General features: G+C 57.8%; 1 protein-coding gene across 6 annotated transcripts in view; it reads left to right on the forward strand.

Annotated features, from left to right (window-relative positions):
- ACOX3 (acyl-CoA oxidase 3, pristanoyl) overlaps positions 1-19,497 on the forward strand; it is a 49,034-nt gene extending 29,537 nt beyond the window's left edge. For 4 of the 6 annotated variants that reach the window (XM_089911456.1, XM_089911453.1, XM_022554717.3 and 1 more), the window contains 7 exons: positions 1,042-1,164; positions 1,408-1,521; positions 6,205-6,320; positions 11,673-11,847; positions 12,980-13,047; positions 15,548-15,634; positions 18,763-19,497. In XM_089911456.1, the coding sequence (XP_089767582.1) occupies positions 1,042-1,164; positions 1,408-1,521; positions 6,205-6,320; positions 11,673-11,847; positions 12,980-13,047; positions 15,548-15,634; positions 18,763-18,882 (803 nt within the window). In that variant the 3' untranslated portion in view covers positions 18,883-19,497. The other 2 variants (XM_089911454.1, XM_022554718.3) reach the window with 2 other exon arrangements.
- The last annotated feature ends 445 nt before the right edge of the window (positions 19,498-19,942 follow it).

Below are 19,942 nucleotides of genomic sequence, written 5' to 3' on the forward strand. Positions count from 1 at the left end.
GCAGACGTTACTCATCCATGTGTTTTGTCCTCGGTGCAATGCTCTTTGTAGTATTTGTTTGTTGTTATAGCTCATATAGAGACGCTATAAATAGTTTAGAAGGAGGAACTTGAATCACGCAGCCCTTCGGACAACAAAAATGACTAAAGGAAGTGTCATCACATAATACAAGCAGGGCTGAAGCCAGTGAGGCCCAACTCAGCAGGGATAAATGTAAAGCCGTTTATCTAGATTTAAGTATGCGTTGCAAATCATTTCTCTAAGGGCACTCTTAGCCCTTCATGTTCAGTGGTCTAACTGTGGCATGGGCAGCAATTCAGAGGAAGACGATCAGGGTGTCATAGGTGACCACAAGCCTCGTGTCTGCTGCCGAACATCTTACACCCTCTTGGGCTGTTCATAGCAATACGTGAGTGTGAGAAGTCAGGGTCCTACCCTTTCTCCCATCTCAGCCTCACGTTTGGAGAACATTCTCCGTCAGAGGATGGAAACCTAGGTGGTGAAGATCTGGGAAGCATACTTTATAAAATCTGCAAAGGAATTGGGTTATTTCGCTGGTAGGAAAGACAAGAGAAAAATGAGAGTTGTCTTCAGATATTTGAAATGTCTCGTGTCCAAAGAAGGGTTCCTTCAGTTGGAAAAGGAAGAAGGGCACCCTCCCGCCGCTCAGGTAGTCAGCTCTGTCAGTGACCCCACTGGAGGGCGCTTTGCCAGGTGACCTGAGAGGCTCACGGTAGGGACAGGGATGCTGATGCCAGCGGATGCTTCTTGAGCGCGGCACTGGGGCTTCACGGGGAGCCACCCGCTTCTCTTGCCCGGGGACCTCGCGGGTGTTACCGATATGTCCTTAAAGAGGGAGCAGCTGGATGGAGAGGGCACACCGCGGGTCAGGGGTGGAGTTGGCACTGGGAGCAGGGCGGGAAGTGCTTCATCCCGTCAAGCCGGACCTGGGACCTCAGAGTCCCAGGTGGCAGCTGGGGGTTGGGGGGCACTTCTCACATGTGCACCCCCAGTGACGAGAACGCTGGGGCCTCCTTGCAGTGAACCGTCTGGGAGACCTCAGAGATGACAACGACCCGAACTGCACGTACGAAGGCGACAACAGCGTCTTGCTGCAGCAGACCAGCAACTACCTGCTTGGCCTGCTGGTGCGCCGGGACCAAGGTGAGGAGGCTGGCGCCCTGCAGCTCCGTTGGGGGCGGGAGGGTGAGGTTCCCAGGCCCCCTTGAGTTAGCTCTTCTGTCAGGATGGACTCTGGGTTTTGCAGGAAGGAAATGTGTGATCAAGTGGGGACGGACCAGCTTCTGAAGTGATGGGCTGGGGCAGGTGGGGTCCTTCTGCCGGACATCCCCTGGGGTGGGGGTGGGGGGGTCCCTGGCTCTCCCGAGTCACTGGCTGTGCTCCTAGGCGGTGCCTGCATCGAGAGCCCACTGAAGACCGTGGACTTTCTGGAAGCCTATCCCAACCTCCTTGGCCACAGGTTCGAGGGTTCCAGCCCTGAGGACTGCTTGGACTCCTCAGGTAAGTACACTCCCTCCGTGTCTCCAGGGTGCACTGTGCGTGGCAGAAGCTGGAAGGGCAGCCCATCTGCCAGAGAGCAAGGGGTGCTGGGTCTGCTCCTGGCCCCCCACCGTGTTAACGGTTGTGACTTTAATCGCAAAAACCGCTGTCGAGGTGCTGTGTGTTCCACGGAACGCTGTTAGCAGAGAGCCTTTGGCGTGGCAGGAGGGCACCTGGCTTTACAGAGTGTCTGTGTCCCCCGGGGGCGGGTCGCTGGGTCCTCCAGGTGAAGGAGCCGCCCCCTCCCTTACTCGGAGGATGGAGAGCATGTGACACATCGCAGCATCAGCGGCTGTGGGCACTGGGCGTGCCGTCTCTGGGGGACCCCGCCGGGCTGCACCGCTGCTCACGTCTCCAGGAGAGGAGACCGCGGCTGCCCAGTGCACCCCAGTGCATGTCAGCGGCCAGAGCAGGCGTCAGACCCGGGCTGGGCTGACTTGCCAGCCGTCTCTCCTCCATCTTCTTCATCGCCATCATCATCCAGAAACACTGCTGCTGGTAATTGCTTCGTCCCCCTCACCGCACTTTGTTACAGCTTTTCTCACAACAACACGCCTCCTTTATCTCCCTTTTTAAAGTGCTAAGAGGACGCAGGGACACGCTTGAAGATCTCTTTCTGGCGCTTACAGAGCTCCCCAAATGTTGCTCCAGGAAGCCCCTGGAAATGACTTAATCATTCTAATAACATCAACCCCACCGGAATGTTTCCCCCTAATACCGTCCCCCGCTGTAAAATCGGAACGTAAGCACGTGGTCTGCCAGCTTCAGGAGGTGTCCGCTACGCCCGCTGTGCCCCTTCCCCGCTCGCTGGAGCTGTGGACGCAGGAGCTGTGTTGCGCGCCGGCCATCAGGAAGCACGCCAGGGCGGCGTCATCTGTTTTTCCTGTGGGTGCTCTAATTTCTGCTCGTTCCAACAAAGTGAAAACATTTTCTGGAGCAAAGAACGCAAACAAAATTCATTTGACAAAAGGGGCTTGGCATCCAACACTGACGATCGGCAGCCCACAGCCAGCCGTTCGTCTCCAGGGCATTCGATCATGAAATCCCACATCTCGGGGCCGGCCTTTGTCTCAGCTGCATCTTTGGTAAAAAGTCCATAAATGACATATGACCCTGGGGCTCTGTAGGGCTGGACACTCAAGACCGTTCCAGTATTGAGCAAGGGCTGTCTGCAAGGTCAGGAGATTTTTCCTTCAGGGATTAGAAGGTTTATTTGGAGAGGGAGGGGCCGGGTGGGGCAGCTCTCTGTCTGCTTCCTCTGACTTATGTGCTGAGGATGGGTTTAACAAATGGTCCTGAGTGTTGAGGAGCTGCACGTCGCTTAATAACTGAGGCCCAGTTTTTTCCTTTAGTTGGCTTATTTGCAAAAATATTAAATAATTGGAGTTCAGCGTGTTGGCTGCTCTGACCATTGTGTATATACACAGGACAGTAGGGTTGTGTAGCATCACGTGTTCAGAGGGGTACATGGTGCGGTCAGCACACCGCCCAGAGGTTGGGAGCTCAGGGTCTGCAGTCAGCTGTGTAACCTCGAGCTAGATGCTTAACCTCTCTGAGCCTCAGTTTCCCCTGTAAGGTATCAGGAGGGAATGCGGTACCCCCCGCCCTCGTGGGCGGCTCACCGCCATGAGCTGGGGCCCTCCCTTGGGAATGGTGGGTGCAGAGTGACCCCTGCAGCGTGAGCTTAGCTGTTTCCCAGGAAGGCGGCTTGCAAGGTGGGTCTTGGAGGTTCAGAGCGGTGTGTTTGGGTAGCAGTCAGCCACACAGGAGCCGTGGGGTGGGCATGGTGGGAGAGCAGGTGGCTCCCACACCTGGGGCTGTGTGCCAGCCGAGGATCTGGGGCCAGGTGGCCAAGCCTTGCTTTCTGGGGCGCACCTGGGCCAGAGCCCCACTTTGGAAGGCGTGCTCTGGTGCCGATGCAGAGCAAGGCTGGACTCGGGAGACCAGCCAGGAGACCAGAACCTGGGCAGGGGCAGCACAGGAGAGAGTGACGGGAGCTGGGTGAGGGCAGGGGGGATGGTCGGGGGGATGGTCAGGTGGAACGTTCGATGGAGGGCCAGGTGAGAGACCCCCCGGGGGGTGGGTGCTGGTGAAACTGGGAGTTCAGGAGTCCCACGTTGAGGGCCCGGTGGGCGTGTCGGGGAGCCCCGACACTGAGAGGCCACGCAGGTGGGCAGACCTCGGAGTGATTGACCGTAGTGACAGTGGCCGCCCTGGGAGTGCGCCTGGGTTGGGGGAGCCGGCATGGGGAGACAGGCAGCGCTCAGGGCCTTCGAGGGGTGTAGGGGAGCAGCCGGGGAGCCCCGAGGAGGCCATTTGTGACCCAGGAACCTGGGAGGGACTTGAGGACTGAAGTTGAAGCAGCATTTGTCTTGGGCCTTCAGCAGCCCCCAAGCAAGAGCGTTACCGCCCACCTGTGCCGGTTTCCCCCAGTTTGTTCCCGATGACTCCTCACGCCCAGACGGACTCTCCGAGTGGCCCACACGCCGGCCGGCTGTGATTGTACCTTTTGTGTGCTCGCTGGGGGCTCCGCCCTTCTGTGTGAACACAGAGCAGTGTGACCCGCTTCTCTGTGAAAAACTAAAAGGGCTAAAAGTGGAATTTCTAAGAAAAACGTTCCAGCAACTCATGTATCAAGCTTGCTTCTCACTCGGAGCACAGAGCAAACCGTGAACTGGTTGCTGACGTCAGCACGGGGGCTCCACGTGGTGCGGGACCCTCGGGGAGCCGGGTCACTTCTGCAGAGGGTCGCCTGCCCGGGCAGCGTCTGGGAACAGTCCGGAGGAGCCGCGGTCGCTGTGTCGTGGGATGCTGGGGCCTCTGGCTGGGGTCAGCAATTAGCCTGAGCGGCTTCTGGCCTTGGCGACTTCCTGGGTTTTGTTGCCACGTAAATAAATCATGGAAAATCTGAGTCCCCGTGGCGCCCACCTGTTACCATCTTGGTGACGGTCCATCCGGCAGGAAGAGTTTAGCCGCAAAGACCCTGGGACACACGTGCGTCAGAGTGGGCCCCGTCGGCATCTGAGCTGGTTTCCAGTGTCCACCTGGCTTTTCAGGGATGTCCTGAAGGGCAGCGCCCTGGGCCGCTGGTTTGTGGGTGTCCCGTGGCACAGGACTGGATGTGAAAACAGCAGGAATGTGTCCTGGACCGAAGCTCACTGCCCCGGTGTGGGCGGGGCCGCACTCCCTCCGGAGGCTCCGGGGAGGCTCCCTCCTCATCTCCGCAGTTCGTGGGGGCTGCAGGCATCCCTGGGCTTGTGGCCGCGTCCCCCGTCTCTGCCTCCGCCTTCGCACGGCCTCTCTTCTGTGTGTGCGCTTCTCCTTTTTCTCATTGGATTTAGGGCCACCCTGATCTAGGATGACCCCGTGTTGTCACGTCATTCCATCTGCAAAGACCCTGTGCCCAAGTAAGGGCACATTCACAGGTTTCAGGGGGTTAGGACATGGATGTGACTTCAGGGGGCCCCGTTCCAGCCACCCCACCCGGCAGGCCTCTGGGAGGGGTGCCTCATCCCGGGTCCCCACCCCCACCTCACTGGGCTCCCTGAGAACAGCTGTGTGAGCTCGGGCAGGCTGCTTGCAGCCTTTGAGCCGATTCCTCAGCCCAGTGACATGGATCGTTTGCTCTTTAATGAAGTTCGAAGTTCTCAGCTGTGCTGTGAGGTAACGGATACGACAGCGTGAAACGGTCGGGGGTCTGTAGCAGGACCTGTAGCAGTGGGTACTATGTGTCATCCTCCCAGGGAACGGGCTGTGTGACATCGAAGGAAATCCCAGGTGCCCCGTGTCCCGCCTTTGTGCCCAGACCCAGTTCGGCCCGATCCCACCTGGGAGTCCGGAGCCGAGAGCAGCTGCAGGCCCCGCAGGCCTGGGCGCCCTGGCTCTGGGCCCTCTGCCTGGGTTGGGCGGGAAAGCGTGGACGCAGAGCCACGTGGCCAGGTCACACTCCGCACCCCTACCCCGCTCACTCGCCGTGTGCCTGGGCTCGTCCTCACGCTCTGTGTCCTTCACGGAAGAGGCGGTAGCAGTCCTGCCGGGCAGGCTGTTCTGAGGTCGCCAAGTCCTTGGGAACTAGCGGAGATATGGCGAGAAGGACCCACAGATGCGGGCGGCGTTGGGGCGTGGGGAGGAGGACGGAGGTCTCCCTCCAGCCCCTTCCAGCCCGTCCCTGTCTGTCTACACCCCTGCCGTGGTGCTTCCTCTCTGCGCTTCAGGGCTCTCGGGCGAGGGGGGGTGAGGCCTCAGGGGAGCCGGTGTGAGGTCCAGGGCCCCAGGGCCGGGCTGGCCAGGTGGACAGGGCGCCCCTCCTCCTACCGCCTGCTGGAAAGTCGTCCTGACGTCCGTGCGGATCCGAGTTTCTTCCAGACTGTGTATCCTCATCGTAAATGAGGTGCTTGCCCCCAAAGCGCCTCCGTGACCCTGTGGGCTCCGTGGCTGCTAGAACCGTGGAGAACACGGGCTGGCCTCACAGCAGAGCCAGGAAATACCCTCACCTGCGCCTGTCCCAGCCCGGCCACCACCCGGGCTGTGCCGTGGGCAGTCCCTCAGTTTCCACACCTGTAAACTGGAGAGCTGAGTTCTCGACAAGGGTGAGACACCCTACGGTTACATCAGTTACAGTTTTCTCCGTTTCTCGTTTTGAAGTCCCACTGGCGGCATACGAGTGGTTGGTCTGTTACCTGCTCCGCGAGAGTTATCAGAAATTAAATCAAGAGAAACAATCGGGAAGCAACGACTTTGAAGCAAGAAACAACTGTCAGGTACGTGTTTGTTTTAAAGGTTGCTTTTCTAATGATTCGCTCCTAATTCCCGCCCCATCGTGTCCTTGGTGAGCTGCATGTCCTGGTGATGGCAGGCCCTGTTGCTCAGCCCCTGTGACCTTGGGCGCTTGGCCTGACCTCTCCGCACCTTGGTTTGCTGTTGGGACGGTGGCGCCGCCCTTGCCCCGTGTGGAAGAGGTTGTGGGCATCATATCTAAGGCCCCTGACAAGTGTGTGGCCCGTTGGCCAGAGCTGTGCTGGTTGGCAGGGGGACCCGGGGCTGTGGGAGCCCGTCAGCCACCAGGGTCCCTCCCGACCAGCAGAGTGACGGCTCGGTGACTTCTGTGAGGTCCCACCCGTGCTCTGTCTGCATTTGCTTCCTTAGTCATTGTGCTTCTCTCCAAGGAGGCTCGGTGAGATTGGCCCAAGGGCAGCTCTGGTTCTCACTCTGGGACAGGGCTGCCTCTCGTGCCTGGAATCCCCAGCACGAAAACAGCCGCTCTAAACACCTCTTTACGCGGGATCTGGTCCTGCTGTGGTCCGTGGGCCCCGTGCATCTACAGTGACTGGTGTCGTTTGGGAAAAACGTAGCCTAGGAAGCTTCTAAAACTGGTGTCATCCCTTCTCCTTGGACACTGGGCGATGGAGCCTCCCCCGATAGCCTGGGGCCACGTCTGCCCATCACTTCCGAGGGCCCCGCCCCCTGTGCTGCGAGGGACAGCTTCACCCCCTTGAGCAGATGCAGTCAGAGCAGAGCAGGCATCCGGGGACCTGCCGGGCGTGTCTGCCCCAGGAAGGGGGAGGAGCACACCGGGATGGGGCTTCGCTGGAAAGGCTCGACCGAGGGCGAATAAACCAGGATCAAACCTGTGTCTTCAATGAATTCAGCAGACGTCAAGGTTGGTGAAACCCTAGTTCAGTCCAGGAACCCGAGAGAGGAGGTGTGAACACGATCCTTCCACGTGGGCTGGGGCCACGGCACCCTCGGTCACTCGGACACTGACGGCTGCGGAGTTCCTCCTTTCTCTGCATTGTAGCCCAAGACCCCGAAGAGATGGAGGACACGGAGGTCGCCCTTTCCCAGCACATCCGAATCCCGCAGAGCTGCCCAGAAGGTCACCACAGGCCTCGTCTGAGCCGATCTGTGACACCGCCATGCCCGCCGGCCTGTGCCCGGCACGTGCACAGACAGACAACAGAACCCGAGTGTGTGGCTTGGTCGTTTGAGAAGGAATTCACATTTAGACCTTCGACTGAGAACCTGGCAACGGCACTTCAGTGAGCCTTGTGGCAGCATACCCAGCCTGGGTCCAGCCAAGACGGGTGTCCCTGGGGAGAGCCTCAGAGCTGAGGTGCGGCCAGACCTGAGGAGTGGCTGTGATGTGTACTGGAAGGCGGCCGCGGGGCTTGGAGGGGAGGGTGACCCGAGAGGGGGGCTGCGTTCTCCAGACCTGCTCTGGATCACGGAGCATTAAGAGTGAGCGCCGGGTCATCCTGACAGCTGAGAGCGCCTCAGAGCCCTGGGACAGACGTTCAGGGTCCTGTGGAGATGTGGTCCCCGCCCGTATGGTGATGGGAGCAGCAGTAGAGCACGAGAGGGAAACTTCAGCGAATGTTTAAGTGCCCTCGGCGGGACGAGCTGCTCAAGTATGACAGGAAACTCAGAGGCTGTGAAAGAAGAGAAAACTGGCAGCTCTGACTACACATACGTTCACCCTTTCTAAATAGCAAAAGATACTGCAAGGAAAGTCAGAAGACAGATTCCAGTCTGGGGAAGCATGAGACGTACGTAACCGACGGTAGGAAAGAGTTCCTACAGGTTGAGGGTCAGCCTGGCCCGGGAACCAGCCGCTGGCCCGAGGTGGCAGCCACAGCAGTCACTGACCATGAACCAGGGCCAGGGATGTGCGGGTCAGAGGACAGTGTCTGATGGACGAGGGCCACTCCATGCGCTGTCAGCCGAGGCTGTGAACTACTGTGCCCTTTGGGGGAGGTCACTGGCTGCTTTTGTGAAAATATAAAGCGTGTTCACTCTTTGACTCACCGGGGGGTAGGGGGGGAAGTTGATAAACTTTTCTTTATCTGCTCCTGCTAGTAAGAAGTCCCAAGCATTGAACCCAAGCCAGCTGTGACCCCTGAGTCCAGCTCTTTCCCCCACACTGCACGGCTGATGTCCACGCTTGAGTAGTTCAGAGTTTGTCTTTTGCCTAAAATATTTATTACTTGTTAAAATGCAAATATACTCAGAAATCAGAGCACACCAGAAACTGATACCTGGATCTGAATTTTTTCCCTGGGGCTGTAGGTTTAGTGGGGGTGGGGATGCATGGGAGGGAGGACCCTGGCACTGGGACCAGTGCAGGGAGAGGGGAACGGACCTTCCTGGCCTCACACGTCAGACTGCTGGCCTCTCTCTCGAGCTTTTCGTGGTTACAGAGTGGCGGAAACATTGAGTATGGAGCAGCTTGTGCCATGGGGGGTAGGACCACCCCTGAGTGTTTCTGTCCCCACCACGGCCCCAGAGTGGACACCATAAGGACCCTTTGTGGGCACTGGCCCATGTCTGTTAATAGCATGGTCAGATCTGCTGGCGGCAAGGACAGGCTGTCCGGGAGAAGCCAAGGACGGGTACTGCGTGTAAGGATTTGGGAGGGAAGTTGAGGGCATGGGAGCTGGAGTGAGACCCTCACTCCTATGCATGTTCGGGCTGTGTGATTTTGGGGGACCTGTCCGTGCATTGTGGGGTGCCCAGCAGTACGCCAGGCCTGTACCCACTAAGATGCCAACAACACCCCCGAGTCGTGACAACCCAAACTGTCTCCTGACGGTGCCAGATGCCCCAGGGGGCAAACCGGCCCCAGTCAAGGACCCCTGAGTCAGTGGAACCTCCCGTCTGGAGCGGGGAGCTGTTGGGAAGCGGAAGCAGATCCGTTCTCTGTGGCTCATGGAATCTCGCCTCTGCCATGTCTTCCTTCAGACACTTCCTGCCTGCCCACGGCCTGCATCCACGTGACCACCCAGGCCCAGCACATATGCTGCCCGTGCACCGTGTTCTCCACGGCTATTAATTCAGGTTCTCAGGCAGCAGGGCAGGTGGCCTGATGAGCGGCCAGGAGAGCCATCCAGCCAGCCCCTGGCGCCCAGTCAGCGGGGTGGGGAAGTAGACGTGGGCTCCTGAGCCCGCTGCTGCATCGGGCGTCCTGGGCACGGAGGTCGCGGTGGGGCGGACCCCCAAAGCCCAAGTCCCCCAGGTGGCTGATGGCCTCATCTGAACATTTCCACGTAGCAGCTTCATGCGTGTTCGAGTCCTGGGACTGAGACAGAATAGAAGAGCAGCCACCATCACAGAGCAGCTTCTGGGACCCCGAGCAGGTGCTGGACACGTGAGATGCTGTCTGATGCTCCTCCTGGCAGTGCTTGGAGGCTGCACACTGACGCCCCCTCTTCTCAGACCAAGAAGCTTGGGCTTGGGGCGGAAACCGCCTGTCCACACGTGCACATCTGGAAAAGCCGAGTGGATTTGGAAGCTGGTCCCCTCGACCCTGAATCACTTCCGTGTCAGTGACTCAGAGCTCGGCGGGGCTCAGGATGCGTTTTCTGGGTGGCGAGGTCAGAGGTGGTGCTGCCTTTCCAGGCCTGTACCAGCCGATGCCATGGCTGAAATGGACGTGCGCCGCTTGTACTGGGAAATAAGATGAACGCAATGTGATTTCATACTAGAAAATCCACATGGTTGAAAAGGAGAGAGTAAAGTGGAGAGCACGGAGAGTTTGGATTCAGTTCTGAGCCCGGCCTCTGGGATTCGCAAGGGCCTCACGCAGAGCGGAGCCCACAGTGCGTGAGCACGTTTAGGGGTGCGGGTGGTTACTGTAATGACACGCTCTAGCGACGTAGTGAAGGGGTGGACGCTGGGGCCAGCCTGCCTGGGTTCAGCTGTGTCTCCACCTCTTGCCCGTTGCGTGACCTTGTTTCATCCGTGGGGTCCGGGGAGGATCAAGTGATAACCTGCTGGCTCTTGTGAGCTTAGTGCCTGGCCTGGGGTGAGGGTGGGGTACTCCCTGCCCACCTCCGTCGTCAGCTTCCCTCCTGTGAGGTCTCCTCACCCAGCCTCCCCCAGCGCTCACCCTCCGAAGCCAAGGGCGCACACACCACAGCGTGTGCGAGAGGGAAGGGGACAAAGCCGCTCTGAAGGCCCCGGGCTGGCCCTCCAGGCCGGACACGGGGACGCAGGATGTGTGCCCTTGCAGCTTCAGAAGCCCAGCGGGGTGTTGGGGTCGGACGAGGCAGACTGGCACGAGGCCGGGGAAGCATTCTCCCCTTGAATTTTCTCCTGAGGGCGCATAGTCTCGGGCAGGCCCTGGGAGAGCCTCGGCCTAAGAAGTGACCAAAGGACGACCCAGTGTTTGCTCTGAAAGTCGAGAGCAGGCCTTGAAATCATAGCCCCTGCCCCTTGGTGCCTGCGCCCCCTTCCCCCCGCCCCGGACCACACTCTGGACCGCAGTCTGTTGATTCTGGTCGATGGTCGGGGGCAAAGTAGGCAGGCACTGAATAAAGGTCTTCACCCTGCCCCGTCCCCGGTCACCTCCTTGCTGGATTATTTTTTTAATTACACAAGCAACACATGCTCATTATAATAAATCAGGAAGGCATCTATAATTGTTCTAATAAGAAAGCAGTAAACTGATCAATTAGAGATGCGGAAAGACACATGCTCATTATAATAAATCAGGAAGGCATCTATAATTGTTCTAATAAGAAAGCAGTAAACTGACCAATTAGAGATGCGGAAAGACACATGGGACCGAAAGATCCGCGGTGACTTCCTGCTTCCACAAAGCCAGCATCAGAACTCACATGCAAGTAAAACGGCTGGGAACGGCTGCACGTCTTGGCCCCTGTTCAGTGGTTGCCTTATTCCTGGACGTGATAGGAGAGTGGGAGAGAAAGGCTGATCTTTAGAAACTTGGGAGGCAGGGGCGTGGCCACGCCCTTGGAGGAGCTGACGTAACTCTCAGGTGAGTCCCCGGAGTAGCCTTGTCCGTGGCCCCGGGTACAAGAGAATTGACCTTGTGCTCTCAGGGAGCCCACCTCCTGGAGACGCCACTGGACAAGCCCACCGTGCCTGTGTGTTGGCTGTGGGATCACCCCGCGTCCCAGATGGGACTGAGCTGAGAGAGGTCGCCGGGCCTGAGGTCCAGAGCCACTGCAGCTGGGCTTGTGTTCCTGCAGGCCTTTCCGTGGTGCTTCCCCAGAGGCACTGCCCGGCCCCGTCCGTCCCCTGCTGCATTAATGCTGCTGGCACGCAGACATTGCTGTGCGTTCCCGAACGCCGTGTGCTGTGTTCTGTTGAAGGTGTACTGCTGCCGCCCCTTGGCCCTGGCATTCCTGGAGCTCACGGTCGTGCGGAGGTTCCACGAGCACGTGCACCAGCCCGACGTGCCGTCCCCGCTGCGGGCTGTGCTTGGGCGGCTCAGCGCTCTCTACGCCCTGTGGTCCCTGAACCAGCACACGGCCCTGCTTTACCGAGGTGAGCCCCCTGCGCAGGAGCTGGGCGCCCTCCGCTTTACCCAGGAGACTCTGCTTTCCCCGTGCGGTGCCCCTTCCGTGCCATTTTCTGAGCACTCATCAGACATTGAGTGAGGAGCCCAGAGGCCACAAGAAGAAAAGTACAGCAGCAGGGTGGCGCCCACAGGGCCGAGCCCGGGTTGCTGGGGCAGCACCCCCAGGAATGCCCAGACTGGGGATCCGGGAGGGCTTCCTGGAGGCGGTGATGAATGGCCTGATTCCTGGAAGATTGGTGGGAAGGGGGTAAACCTGAGTTTCTCAACCTGCATTTTCATTATTATCCCCCAAGGAGCCCTTTTAGACGTTTTTTCCTAACCACCCCCATGGCGTGTTAACACTACAGCTATTCTGTGTATCTGTTCACGTCCTGTGCGTACATCTGGGCTGTGTGAGGAGTACACTTTTCCCCTCCCCCTTGCCAGGAACCCATGTTTTCCCTCTTGGGGCTGGTGTTGCCCCTGGGAGGTGGTGCCCGAGGGCTCCCGGGTAGAGGGAGCAGCAGGGTGTGGGGCGAGACGCCCACCCACTCCGAGTGAGCGGGCGCCGTTTTCTGCGGCAAAAGTCAGACCAAAGCCAGTCTCGCAGCAAAGTCGGGGCCACCTCTTTAGGCCTGTTGGACGGCACAGCACAGCCCGCCGCATTGTAGGAGGTGAGGCTGAGGGGCTGGGTCTCGTGCCCAGCCCCTGGTGGCTACAGACGCCCACATGCCCGCAGGTGCAGCTGTGTGTCCGCAGCCCCTGTCGGCCCCCAGCTCAGCCTCCTGCCACCGCCCGTGCTGCGCTCTGCCTGCCGCCGGCCCTGCCCCGCAGGTCTTCCCCCAACCCCCGAGGCCGCCTTCCTGGGCTTCAGCCTCCCCAGCTCCCGGCTCTGACCCCCAGCACAAGCTCAGTGAGCTGGCAGGAGGGGGGACACAGGAACCCAGCCCTGGCCGGTGCCTTTCTGTGAAGGGGTCGCAGCGGGGCTCGGGCAGCAGTAGCGAGGCATTTTCACACAGAATGGGCTCTTTTGTAAAGCTGTTTCAGCACGTTTGCAATTTGTGGGTAATTTGGGAGTTAGGGTAGCAGAACCCAGAGTAACCAGCGCTCTGCTTACAGGTGGCTACTTTTCTGGTGAACAAGCAGGTAAAACGGTAGAGAACGCCATCCTGGCCCTGTGTGCCCAGGTGAGTTGAAATCCCCTTATATCCTTATACGATTTCCACATTACACACGATCACCCGTATATTAACGTTCACTGACCTTAGCTTCCCACTGTTAGCACAGCCGGGAAACTTACAGAATGTGCTTATGTCAGAAATTTCAGGAAGCGTCACTTTCAGAGACTGGTGTAGAATCTGTACACATTCAGCTCGCTCTAATAATTTTTTACAGCGATATTGATAATTCTCTCCAGCATTTCATGTTAGCCTCCAATTTTAGTTTGTTTCACGGTATTTTCCTTTTTTATTGCATCCTTCTACCTTTGTCGCCCAGAAAAGTCAAATGGCCCCAGCGCCACGTCACGTTCTGAGGGCACTCTGTCCACTGGAGCTTTGTGTGGGGGTGGACATGTTCTGGGACGGCGCTGTCCCATACCATCACCACTGGCCACCTGGGGCTGTTAGAATGGCGGCCAGTGTGACCAAGCATTTTTAGTTTTCTTTAATTTTTTTTTAAACCAATTTATTTATATTTTATTTATTTATTTTTGGCTGCCTTGGGTCTTTATTGCTGCGCACGGGCTTTCTCTAGTTACGGAGAGCGGGGGCTACCCTTCGTTGTGGTGTGGGGGCTTCACATTGCAGTGGCTTCTCTCATTGCGGAGCACGGGCTCTAGGCATGCGGGCTTCAGTAGCTGTGGCACATGGGCTCAGCGGTTGAGGCTCGTGGGCTCTAGAGCACAGGCTCGGTAGTTGTGGTGCATGGGCTTAGTTGCTCTGCAGCATGTGGGATCTTCCCGGACCAGGGACCGAACCCATGATCCCTGCATTGGCAGGCGGATTCTTAACCACTGCACCACCAGGAAAGTCCAGTTTTCTTTAATTTTAATGAAACAGTCACGTGTGTTGTGGCTGCCGTATCGGGGGGTACAGTTAGAGGCATTTCTCTACTTTTGATGGTAAGACATGAACGAAAGTCCCCAGCATTTTGCCCAGTGTCTCACACGACGGGCGACAGGCCACTCCATTTCTCCCCTTCCAGGGCTTTCAAGTTGATGTAGTTCTAGGTGATGCCTCTGTGGTTGACATTAAGGCTCTCCCCGGGTTTGTTTCCTAAGCGCCCATCTCTCCCCACGTGGGCTCTGGGTAAGGGTGTCTCTGTGATCGTGCTGTGTACACAGGCCACGTTTACTTAAACAGGAGGGGGTCCTCCTTCATGTGTTCCACAGGTGGTGAGTTGCCATTATTAAAAATACAACCATCGGGGCTTCCCTGGTGGCGCAGTGGTTGAGAGCCTGCCTGCCGATGCAGGGGACACGGGTTCATGTCCCGGTCCGGGAAGATCCCACATGCCGCGGAGCGGCTGAGCCCGTGAGCCATGGCCGCTGAGCCTGCGCGTCCAGAGCCTGTGCTCCGCAATGGGAGAGGCCACAACAGTGAGAGGCCCGCGTACCGCAAAAAAAAAAAAAAAAAAAAAAATACAACCATTGTTTTCCTTGCTCTCAAACGTGACACTTACACCACGGAGCTGGTGGCGAGTGGTCCTGGGCCATAATGCAGCCCAAGCCGCCTGGCAGATCCAGGCTCATCCTGACTCGGGGAGGCCAGGGTCGGCCGGGTGGAGGGCGCCAGCTCCTTCCCTGGCCCAGCCATTCCCTTATGCATCGTCTGTGGGGCTGTCCTCACCGTCGCAGCAGAGGTGAGCGTGAGACAGAGACCCTGCGGCCCACAAAGCCGGACTCTTTCCTGTGGGCCCCTTACATTAAACGTTGGCCGACCCCAGTCCAGGCTCGTCTCCCCTCACCCACCGTGGTGCCGAGGGTATGCGGAGCCGTGGAGCAGCCTCTGAACCACAAAGCGGGCTGCACTTCCCTGTTCTTGTGACTCTTTGCTCAACAGTTGCTTTCATACATTGTTCACGTCGCCCCCGTTCCAGCGTTCTTTTCAGTTCAGCCACGGCATTTCACAGTCATTTTAAGAAAATTGTTTTTTGCATTTCAAGAAAATGCTTGGGAGTCTTCTCATATAAATTCCACTTGTCATATTGAAGAATAATTTGTATAATGGGACGGGAGACTAATAAAACTACTGGGAACCGAAGAGCGTTGGAATGATGGCTTTTCCAGGTGCTCATAAATGCTTTTTCTCTTACATTTTTTTCCGGACATATTTTCCTCTGTTGGAACAGTAATTGCCCAGATAAGTCAGGGTTCAGAGACAAACCTCTGAAGACAGTTGCCAATTAATGAGCCACAGAATCGTCAGTTTTACGAGCGGTCCGTACCTTGTTGAAAAAAAATAAAACATTGGAAGTCTTGAGTGGATAGCAACATGGTGAAAATATTCAGACACACACTCAGGGAACCTAAAATCCAGGCCAATGAAAAGATAGCACTTTAGTAACTGAGCCGCATGTGCCTGCCCGCTGGAGTTACCGTTGCTAGTGGGCTGTAGGCTCTGTTGCTCGCTGGTCTCCATGGAGATGCCGGGAGTTGCCAAGTGTACAGACTTTGTTTTCCAACAGCTGAAAGACGATGCTGTTGCCCTGGTTGATGTGATCGCCCCTCCTGACTCCATCCTGAACTCACCGATTGGCAGAGCTGACGGCGAGGTAAAGAGCAGAGCCTCCTCCCGTGGCGGCTGGGGCCGCTGCACTCAGGACCGCGAGCCGGGGGCTCTCTGGGGCCTGATGGCAGTCGTTGCAGAGCCTGAGATGATGCCGTGGCCCGGGAGTCTCTGGTCACACGTGGGCAGCAGGGAGGGAGTGGCTGGGAGACGTGAGGGTGGTCACGGGCGGGTTAGCCGTCCCCCAGCCTGCCCTCCTCTGAGAAAGGGGACGGCATTGCCGCCCTCTTGGGCCGTGATGCCGAGGTCAGCCCGAGCCTGTGCCACGCTCGGGGCCCTGCAGCTGTCTGGCTCTTTTCACGCTCTCCTGGGAGCCTCTCCACCCCCAGGTCTTCTGACCGTCTCACGGCACTAGCTCGTAACCCCTCACCCTCTGCCTGTGCTTCGCCGGCAGCCCGCACGTGGCTTCCCGAGCTCCTCTCTCGCCCCTCATCCCCACGCTCCACAACGATGGCTTAAAAAGCAGACCTTGTCAGAGAGCTGCTCTGATGGAGCCCTGCACCTGAAATGGCACCAAATCCCTTCCTGCGTCCCCAGCCCACGCGACCTGACCTCTGCCCCGTTCTCCAAGGTCATTTCACACCGTGCCCCTCCCACCCTCTGGACTAAAGTCTCACTGTCCTGTTTCTCCGTCGTACTGGGCGCTTTCCCACCCCAGGGCCTTTGCACCTGTGTTCCTGTTGCCGGAGCACTTGTGTTCATTCTAAGCGGAATGCCGCCTCTTCAGAGAGGTCTTCTCCGGCCTCCAGCTGAAGTGCCACCCCCAAGAGTGGCCCCACTTTGTCCTGGTGTGGGACCCACACGGTGCCCACGGGTATCCCTACCTGACCTCCTCCACCACGTGGAGACGCCCGTGCTGGACGACACCCACGGGTCTGCTCAGTGCCTCCCACTACCTGTGGGTGGTTGTCCCTGTGTTTCCATGGAGACGTGGCATTTCACAGTGTTGAAGTCACTGCTGAGGTTCCAGGGCTGTCATGTTCTTTCTGCTGAGACTTCTGCTGACCCAGGAGACTGAACGTAGGGTGCTAGGAACCCTCCGTCTGTCCCCAGGGGACACTGCAATCAGTCTGGGGGGGGCAGGCGCCTGGACCGCTGACCAGCCCAAGCCACACCTGGGGTTAGGACAGGAGTACCAGGCACTGGGGTGGGCAGTTCGGACGAGTCCCCCATTGAATCAGGACGGCGGGGACCGTACATCTGTGGAGGGCCTGCCGTCCTCTGGCTGCACAGCTGGGCGGGGCGTCCCCGCTTACGGTGTGTGTTACCACGTCCACTTTGCCAGGGAGAAACCCAGCCTCTGGAGGGGCCGGGCAGGTTGTAGCGGAGCCAGGATTGGGGCCGAGATGGACCGTCTGGAGGGAAGGCAGGAGACAGTGAACGCTGCTCTTGGCCAGGGCCCCCGCAGGAGCATGAGGATGACGTGCTGACAAGCCCACGGGAGAGGGGCTGGCCTCTGTGACACAGGCGCACGGAAGCATTAGCCCCGAACGGGCGGCGCCGAGCGGCTCTGCAGAAGACGGCCCTGGCTCACGGGCGGGCGGTGGAGGAGTAGGGGAGGGCCGTCCCATCCCGTCCTGTCTCGATACAGGGGCCCCGGGTTCCACGCTGACACCAGAGCCAGCCCGAGGCTTCACCCAACAGGGTACCTGACGCAGTGCGCATTCCTCCTAGTGTTAAGGGCTGAGGTTTGAACCAGGTGCTCCTACGTAAGAAATTCATTTTATTTTATTTTTAATGTCAGGCATTACTTTTTATAAATTTATTTATTTACTTATTTTTGGCTGCGTTGGGTCTCCGTTGCTGTGCGCGGGCTTTCTCTAGTTGCGGCGAGCGGGGGCTACTCTTCGTTGCGGCGCACGGGCTTCTCACTGCGGTGGCTCCTCTTGTTGTGGACCACGGGTCCTAGGTGCGCGGGCTTCAGAAGTTGTGGCGCACGGGCTGTAGAGCACAGGCTCAGTAGTTTTGGCACGTGGGCTCAGTAGTTGTGGCTCGCAGGCTGTAGAGCGCAGGCTCAGTTGTGGCACACGGGCTTCAGTAGTTGTGGTGCGTGGGTTCAGTAGTTGTGGCTTGCAGGCTCTAGAGCGCGGGCTCAGTAGTTTTGACACGCAGCCTTCAGTAGTTGTGGCGCGCGGGCTCAGTAGTTGCGGCACACGGACTCTAGAGCACAGGCTCAGTAGTTGTGGCGCACGGGCCTAGTTGCTCCGTGGCATGTGGGATCTTCCCGGACCAGGGCTCGAACCCACGTCCCCTGCATTGGCAGGCGGATTCCTAACCACTGCGCCACCAGGCAAGTCCCAGAAATTCATTTTAGATGAACAAGCACAGCTGTAGGAGATTGAGATCATCAGTAAGTGAAGCATAATGCTCCAGGCTGTGCAGTGTCGCCTCGGATTGATGACCTGTGGAGACAAAGCCTGTCCTTGTGTCTCCCTGGGAGCCAAGAATAGCAGAACGTGGGCAGAACTGCTGGGTGTGTTTAGCAGGTGCAGGGGAGGGTGACTTCTTAAAAGTAACATTTGTCAGCATCAGCCATATACAAAACCGGCCCCTTCCCTGTCTCCACGGACCTCAGCCTGGACGCCGGCCGTGCTGGGAGCAGGGAGGCGTCAGGCGGCTGCCTGCCACTCTCAGGACCTTCCTCGAAGATAACAACTGAGAGCAGTTCCACCTGGGGGGCCCTGAGGCGACGGCTAGCTGGCCCGGTCTGCACACTCTGACGGGGCAGGCGGAGAGGGGACAGTGCGTGCTCAGGCCCTGTGGCCCAGGGGACAAGCCGTCATGCTGCTGCTTGGCTGCACCGCCGCCTGCCAGCCAGCAGCCACGTGGGTGCGAGAGAAATGTTGACTTGCAGAATCCACCTTCCAGGAGAATTTCCAAAGCAAAGGGCAAGCGGGATGTCTTCATCATTAAGTGTACATTATGGTCCCTTATAGTTGCATTTTCACAATTGTTCTCTACTGGCAAAGACTGATTTACATAAATTAAATTTAAATCATCTTAAAATGTTTCCATGAGTGACAGGAGAGAACTTCCTGGGTTTTCACAGTTGCACTGGCACGCTCAAAATCTTTCTTATTACATACGTGTGTGTTCTGTATGTATTTTCTGCAGCTCTATAAAAACCTCTGGAGCGCTGTGCTTCAGGAAAGCAAGGTGCTAGAGAGGGCATCGTGGTGGTCGGAATTCTCTGCCAACAAGCCCGTCATAGGAAGTTTGAAATCCAAGCTGTAGTCGCACTGGCTAACTATGATGAAGCCGTGAAGACGTGGACCTCGAGTTCAAGTTCTGGAGGCCCCAGAGATGGCTGCCGCTCTCCAAACCCACAGCTCTGCCCTTGCCCGGCTGCTCGTCCTGTGGAGCCCAAGGCGGGACTGGCTCATCCTGGCCTGCCCCCCACCCCGAGTCCCAGCAGGATGGGTAACGCCCGAAGGGCAGGGCTGATTTGGGTCCATCCTGATTTGCTGGGTGAAAAGAAAACCTGTAAGATCATTTCTTCCTGATGGACTGAGCACTTGTTGATAATTAGAGCTTTGGACGTTCTGTTTTCATATGCTGATTGTGAAACGGGTCGTTGGTGGTTCGGGTCGGGCAATATTCTACCTTCGTCTGAGATTTCTTACAAGGCTGTGCTTCACCGCGCCCTGTACGATGCCAGTCTGATTCTTCGTTCACTCTGGTTTGACTTTCTCATGTAATTAAATTATAACCTTACTAATTTGCACCATGGACCACCCGAATGACATAGTTGAAGATTTTGCAGGAAAAGAAAATCAGTTGTATTACTTTGTTGTGTGGAACTGGAAACTTCCATCAAAGAAATGTTTCCAAAGGAAAAAAAATGCATAATGATTTGAATGTCTGGTCATCCTTAAGTTCCGACCTCCCAGTTGTGTACTTTGTCACTTTGTTACGTGAAGTGGTTTGTTCCTACAGGCAATGGAACACCCATTGCTGCCTGGCTCCGTGGCGGGGGGCGGGGGATGGGGGTGGGGGTTTGCTCCGGGTCCTGAGAGCCCTGATGGGGTGGCGGGGGGAGACAGATGGAGGAGGTTGATGGGTGTCTCCACCTGTCACTCGAGTGTCCCAGGTCAGGACGATGGCTGGTGGGTGGGTTCTCACTCGACACCCCGTCTCCGTTGCCCCTGGCCTCGGGGGCAGGGGAGGGGCCGTCCTGTGGCCTCACGAAGAGGCTGAGATGGAGGATGGAGGCTGACCAGGTGCGGCCCCTTCGGCCTCCAGTCCTCTTGCCTGGGCGGAGGGTCTTGTCTGAGGACCAGGGACCAGCGGGGCC

The sequence above is a fragment of the Delphinapterus leucas genome, chromosome 5 (genome assembly GCF_059928025.1).
Source record: "Delphinapterus leucas isolate spDelLeu-1000000601 "Yukka" chromosome 5, BTC_Dleu_Yukka2, whole genome shotgun sequence".
In the NCBI taxonomy this organism is placed as follows: domain Eukaryota; kingdom Metazoa; phylum Chordata; class Mammalia; order Artiodactyla; family Monodontidae; genus Delphinapterus; species Delphinapterus leucas.